At 41.8% G+C, this 6,886-nt stretch overlaps 1 protein-coding gene across 1 annotated transcript; it reads right to left on the reverse strand.

The window, feature by feature from the left end:
* Positions 1-946: 946 nt before the first annotated feature.
* On the reverse strand, positions 947-2,396 carry LOC137959243 (polygalacturonase-like). The gene is made up of 4 exons (XM_068806627.1): positions 1,968-2,396; positions 1,598-1,887; positions 1,272-1,500; positions 947-1,165 (listed from the first exon to the last, which is right to left on the reverse strand). Exons 1-4 carry the CDS (start codon positions 2,394-2,396, stop codon positions 947-949), a joined length of 1,167 nt encoding a protein of 388 aa, XP_068662728.1.
* Positions 2,397-6,886: the final 4,490 nt, after the last annotated feature.

Here is a 6,886-nt window from a genome sequence, read left to right on the forward strand (position 1 = left end):
TTTGAAAAAATTATTTTAGTGTTTTAAAAAATAATTTATTTGCACACATTTTATTACCAAATATTTAAAAATACGTAAAAATTAATTTATATTTTCAAAATCTTATTTAACTCTTAATAATATTTTTAATATTTTTAAAATATTTTATTAATTTTTAAAATAAATTTATAATTTTAAAAATATTTAAAAATGTTTTAATTTTTTTATAAATTTTATATTTATTATATTTAATAAAATATTTATAATTATTTTCAAATTTTAATTTTTAAAAATATTATTTTATTTAAATTAATTTCAAAACTGATAGTTTTTTAAAATATTTCAAAATTTTATCTAAAATATTATTTTTTCTAAATATTTATTTGATGACGTGGTATTCTACATGGAGGATGAAGTGGCTTCTCGATGATGTGGCAGGTGACATGTTGTTAGACTATTCGGGTGCTGATGTGGTACCATGTATGCAATCAAAGCGTATGTGTCACTTTGACTATACAGGTGTAGTTAAACGGTTAGAATTAGGTATTTGTGATATTAAGTGAAAAAGTTGGTTATTTGTGTTATTATTTTATAAAAAAATAATGGCAGATCTATGTGAGAGTATTTTAACAAGCTGCAATTGAATCATCATCACACTGCAAACTGCAAGTAGAAAAAGAATACACCAGCGGCAGCGACTGGGTTGGTTCACTGAATTACCATCTCCCCGTACCTGTGATGGGTTTCAGATTTGCTTAAACAAATAAATCCAAGCCTCTACAATGGTGGATATTGTTGCTCCGAAGGGTTTATATTTTCCGGATGCTATTACTTTCATTGATACATGTATTTATAGTTACAAAATGATAAAAGATTTACATGATCATCTTAATCATGTCAGCTCGTAGCAGAATTTTTTTTCTATGTACCTCCCGTTTTTCCTGATACTCCTCGCTACACTCGCTGCTCAAAGACAACTGGGTGGATCAATTAACCCACTAGCGGATCCATCTGCAAATATGCATGACGACTGAGCTCGCTTGTTTTGATAGGAGAGCTTCACGTCCTTCAACCCGATTCTACTGCAAGGGTTAGCTTGGCTGCAATGGAACATTACAGCTACCGGCGTAGCGGATGTCCCCTTGATGTTTTTGTAAGTGACTCCACTGATTTTAATCCCGGAATACTGAAGATCGGCAATATTGTTAGAGGAAGGATCTTATAATCAAAGTAAAATAATTTATGAAATTCATTTCGGAAGATCGAAAACGACGTATCTGGCCGGGCTGTACCTTGCCGGGGCAATCTCTGTTTCCGGGACAGTAATTTTGGTCGATTATGATCGGGTTTTGAACGTTTATCATAACGAGGTTCATAAAGCGCACATCTCTCACGAATCCGGTACTCGGTCTTCCCCAGGACTTTATCCTCACCCCGTTTTGAGTTCCCCTGAAGACCACCGTTTTCACTGTTATGTTCTGGACACCTTCTTCTTTGAATTCCTGAGCCAGGCTCCCAATGCTGCCACAGATTCGATTTAATACACGAGAAAGTTAGGTGACCTTTTACTGGAGTCGGCCATTAACTTTTATATATTCATTCTTACTGTCATTCTTACCTGATTCCATGTCCAGGGCCACATACTATCCGCTCCAACCACATGTTCCTGGTTCCTGGCCCAATAGAGATACAGTCGTCGCCGGTTTTCATGGCGCTGTTGACGATGGTGACGCCGGTGGACAGTTGGACGTGGACACCGTCCGTGTTGGGGCTGTCATCAGGAGCCAAGAGCTGAATCCCATGAAACCTGATGTTCTTGCATAGGTTCACTGCAACATGAAAAAACTGGCTGTTGATTGACTTCAGGCCCCTGACGAGGACGTCTTCGGCACCGTTGAAGGCCAACGACTGCAATCGAAACGAGCATTAGTTATAAGTAAACCATAACCATGTTCTTTGCAGAGACCAAGAGAGGTTCAGGTACCAACCCGAGCGCCTTGAGGGCAGTTCCTGCCGGCAGTCTTGCAAGCCCACAGACCTTTCCCTCGGCCATCTAGTGTTCCGCCGTCGATGATAAGCCCCTTGACCTTGTTGAACAGGACCCAGTTTCCGCTGCCATATGCTGCATAGTTGGTGGAAGCCACCAGTGTACCGTCCATTTTCATGGTCATTCTGCTATTTCTGCAGGGACCTTCGAAGATGATCCGCTTGATCAAATATGATCCTCGTGGCACGTAAACCGTCGCCGGCCTGACCGACGAGCAAGCTGCTTGCCATGCATTAAGGAATGCCCTACCCGAGTCGGTCTTACCGTCGCCTCTTGCGCCAAACTGGACAACGTTGTAATCCCCATAAACAGCCAGGGGGAAGAAGAAGGTGAAGAACAAGAAGACGAAAAAATATCTGAGCTTCGCCATCTCAGACAGAGAAAGAGACACTTCTAATTGGAAGAGATGAGTTGGTCGATGAATGCAGCGGAAGTCTGTCTCATATTTATAGCTTCTGAGTTGACTTTCCATGATTAAGCAGCAGCAGCCAGAACCAGAGTTTGAGCTAGAATTCTCGATGAGAATGTAGACTCTGGACCATCTTCATTCCACTGACATTACTTTTGAATGGTCGATCGTTAGGTCTTAATCCAAACAAATTAACGTGTTGGACTGTCTTTCACCAACCCACATCAGCAGAGTCAAATATATATAGGCGAAGTGAGATTAGATAGTAAACCACCCAACTCTTCCTGGTTTCATTCTTTCACAGTTAGGCTGAGAATATTTGAAAAAAATGTTCAGCTCCTCATCGGGGTGAGTATGTTCAATTGATATTTATAATAGATTACAGCATAATCGAAGGGATTTTACAATTGATATGATTGTACAATAAATGGAAGAATGGAGCATTATGATCTCCTCTAATTGACGGTCAAGGGCCTCTGTAAGGAAGCCCGTAAATAGAGCAGTGATTCACAATCAGAGTAGATTGAGGCACCCGATCTTCAACAGCCCCTCGCAAGTTAAGTGTTGGATTAGGACTGCCATGTAGCTTGAATCGAAAAAATTGAAAGAGAGGCCGAGACACACTTTTGGTGAATATATCTGCAATCTGTAAGTGAGATGGCACATACTGAGTGCAAAGTTTTCCAGCAATAATAAGTTCTCAAAGAAAGTGGATGTCTAACTCAACTTGCTTGGCCCGTTTGTGAGCAACAGGATTGGAACAAAAAAAATAGCACTTTTGTTGTCGCATAATAGAAGAGGCTGCTGGGGAAGAAAAACTTTGAGATCATGAAGAAGATGCATGAGCCAAATAAGTTCAGCGGTAGTGAGAGCAAATACATGATATTCAGACTCACAGCTGGAACGAGAAACAATAGGTTGCTTCTTGGCACTCTAGGAAACTAAGTTGTCACCAAGCTAAATAGAGTAACCAGAGGTAGAGAGACGAGTGTTAGGACATCTGGCCCAGTTGGCATCAGAATAAGCAACTAAAGATTCAAGATCTGCAGATGGATGGAAGGAGAGGCCAAAATGGAGAGTACCCTTGACATATCGAAGAATGCGCTTGACAACAAGAAAGTGGTCATCAGTGGGAGAGTGTAAAAAAATGACTGATTGAGTTGACAGCATGAGCAATATCGGGACGTGTGATGGTCAAATACTGAAAAGCACCAACAAGTGATCGGTAAAGAGTAGGATACGAGAATAACTGACCATCAGAGGATAGATGCTGAGAAACAACCATAGGAGTGTGAACAGGCTTGCTGTCAAGTAACTGAGCACGAGCAAGGATGTCGCACGCATATTTCAGTTGGCTGAGAAATAGACCATCAGTAGTGGGTGTAGCTTCAAGACCAAGGAAGTAACTGAGAGACCCCAAATCCTTAGTAGTGAACTCAAAATGAAGCTTGCAAGTAAAGATATCAAGAAGAGAGGAATTGTTGCCTGTAATCATAATATCATCAATATAGAGGAGTAAATAAATAATATCAGAGTGTCTGTGAAATAAAAAGAGGGAAGTGTCGGCACGACAGGAGTAGAAGCCAAGATGAGTGAGGAAGGAACTGAAGCACTGAAACCAGGCACGTGGTGTGTGTTTGAGACCATAGAGAGCTTTTTGTAGCTTGCAAACATGATGAGGGAAGCGAGGATCGAATTACCCAGGAGGTTGTTCCATATATACTTGTTTAGTAAGATAACCATTGAGGAAGGTATTCTTGACATCCAATTGACGGAGAGGCCATCGGTGGGAAAAAACAAGTGATAGAACAACACGAACAGTGGTAGCTTTGATGACAGGGCTAAAGGTATTGGTGTAGTCAAGACCTGGGACTTGTGTAAAACCTTTGGCCACGAGATGGGCTTTGAGACGTTCAATAGAGCCATTGGGCAAATATTTGGTCCAAAATACCCGTTTAGAACCCACAATATTGGTGTGAGTTGGTCGAGGGACCAAAATCCAGGTATGATTATTTTGTAAAACTCTAACTTCTTCATCCATAGCGGCAAGCCAGGCAGGATTCTTGGCAGCAGATTTGAACCCTTTAGGCTCAGTGGAAGTCAGGACAGCATAAAGAATACCAGAAGATCCAGAGTAAGCAAGATCAGCTGAGTGGCGGGGTTTGAAAATACCAGCCTTCGCTCGTGTGAGCATCGGTCCCATCAGAATAGCAGCAACAGGAGTAGTGGATCCAAGTGGACTATGATATGCGGGCGGCAAAGGTGGTCCTGTAAGAGAATTAGTGGTCTGCAAAGACTCATCCACGGGATCAGTATAAATAACACACAGTCGGGAGCCGGATTGAGTAAAGTGTCGAGAATGGGGCGCCAGAAGAGATTGGGGGGGGGGGGGGGGGGGGGGGGGGGGGGGGTGGGCATGACAGTAGGAGAGGAACTGGGTTCCAGAAAATTTGAGAATTAGAGAGAGGATAGTGGTTGAACCTGGGAAGAAACTAAGGATGGGAAATAAGTCTCATCAAATTGAGTATGTCGAGTGATATATAGCCTAGAGGTGATGGGATCAAGATAAAAAAAACCCTATATAAGATGAGCTATATCCCATAAAGAGATAAGGACGACTACGCGGAGAAAATATATTAGGCATATAATCACGTAAACATGGATAAACACGACAACCAAAGGGATGAAAATTTTCATAAGTGGGAGAAAGACCATAGAGAATTTCAAAGGGGGACTTACCTCCGAGAAGTGGTGTTGGCAAGCGGTTGATGATGTAGGCGGCAGTGCTAAAAGCGTCAAACTAGAAACGAGGAAAAAATTGGGAATGGAAAAGCAGGGCCAAACCGGATTCAGTCAAATGACGGTGTTTTTGTTCAGCGCGACCATTTTGGGCAGGGGTATATGGACAAGATAGTTGATGATGAATTCCAGAAGTACGAAGGTGGTTTTTAAAAATATTGCTAGTAATTTTGTACCACCATCACTTTGAAATTTTTTTATACAAGCGGAATGTTGGTTTTCCACAAATTTTTGAAATTGAAGAAATGTATCGTAGAAGTCAGATAAAGCCAAGTAAAGCGAGAATAATCATCAATAAAAACAAATATAGTTAACAAAACCCAAATTTGATGTTACTGGTGAAGGACCCCATATATCACAATGAATTAGATCTAACACATGAGACGATATTTTTTCATTTCGAGAATAAGGTAAACGATGACTTTTAGAAAGTTGACATGTATCACATAATTTAGGAGATGGCAGTAAGGAGGTAAGATAAAGCTGTCCATTTTTATTTAATAAAGAAATAACAGAATGATGCACATGTCCTAGACGAGCATGTCATAAATCATATGAAGCATAAAAAGATTTATTTTTCAGAATGGAAATAATGGTGAATTTCTACGCTCTAGCACATATAGGCCTCCATCACATTTTCCGGTTGCCACCACCTTTCCTGTTTGGTGATTCTGAATAGTGACAAAATAATTAATAAACGTAACAGATAAAGGAAAATCATTCGTTAATTTACTAATGGACAAAAGATTTTTAGTGAGATGGGTAACAACTAAAACATCTAACAATTTAAGATTTGGTGAAGGGAAATGTTGACCCATATGGGTAATGGTAGGGACGCACCATTCCCTACAATTACACGATCCTTACCCATGTAGGTGACAGATCGATCCAACACTAAATGGGTTGGAGTCATGTGGGTCGAAGCTTCTATGTCCATGAACCAGTCAGATGTGTCGTTATTTTCGGACAGGGAGAGTGACGAGGCGAAAGACTCGGAGATCTTCGCCAATTGCTCGTGTTGAGCATACCGTTGCCGACAACAATCGGCGTAATGGCCGTCCTAACCGAAAATCTTGCAACGCGGTGGTCGGCGACGGTGGGTAGGGTTGGAATGGCCCTGGCCGTGGGCGAAATCGATGCTCTGGCCATGGCTGGAGTGGCTGCTCTGGCCGTGACCATTTCCATGGCCACGATTTGGCCTAGAGGAGCCTCCGAAACGAGGAGAAGAAGCCCGATTTGCAGTGAATGCGGCAGTGGAGGTCGCCGGAGGCTCGAGAGATTTTTGAAAATGTTCAAAACTCTCTGTTTTGATACTAGGTCCAAAAAATAGGGCAGAGGGGTTTGCGCCATTTGAGCAGAGGAGAAACTCAAGAAGTTGGGGCCGAGACCGTGAAGAAACCAGTGCACTTTATCAGTGCCATCGATGGGACGATCGATGGCATGGAGTTGGTCGCATAGGACTTTATCAGTGCCATCGATGGGACGATCGATGGCATGGAGTTGGTCGTATAGGCCCTTGAAAGTTTGAGCATTAGCGCTGACGGGATGAGTGCAGCGTTTCATCAGTTGAAGATCATCTTTGAGACGAATTTCACGGGCCTTGGAGCGGTGGCTAAAGGTGTTTTCAAGGGCAATCCACACCTCATGGGATG

The sequence above is a fragment of the Aristolochia californica genome, unplaced genomic scaffold, assembly GCF_029961685.1.
Source record: "Aristolochia californica isolate CCGP_79_NKW_82.1479 unplaced genomic scaffold, dmAriCali1.0.hap1 SCAF_1, whole genome shotgun sequence".
NCBI classification, from domain to species: Eukaryota; Viridiplantae; Streptophyta; class Magnoliopsida; order Piperales; family Aristolochiaceae; genus Aristolochia; species Aristolochia californica.

Bases quoted from the DNA above. Each gene is read 5' to 3' on its own strand.
- LOC137959243 (XM_068806627.1), bottom strand. From the start codon at position 2,396: ATGGCGAAGCTCAGATATTTTTTCGTCTTCTTGTTCTTCACCTTCTTC. The intron at 1,888-1,967 runs GTTGGTACCTGA...TTTCGATTGCAG, and splicing joins ACTGCCCTCAAGGCGCTCGG to TCGTTGGCCTTCAACGGTGC. The intron at 1,166-1,271 runs GTACAGCCCGGC...GCCGATCTTCAG, and splicing joins ACAGAGATTGCCCCGGCAAG to TATTCCGGGATTAAAATCAG.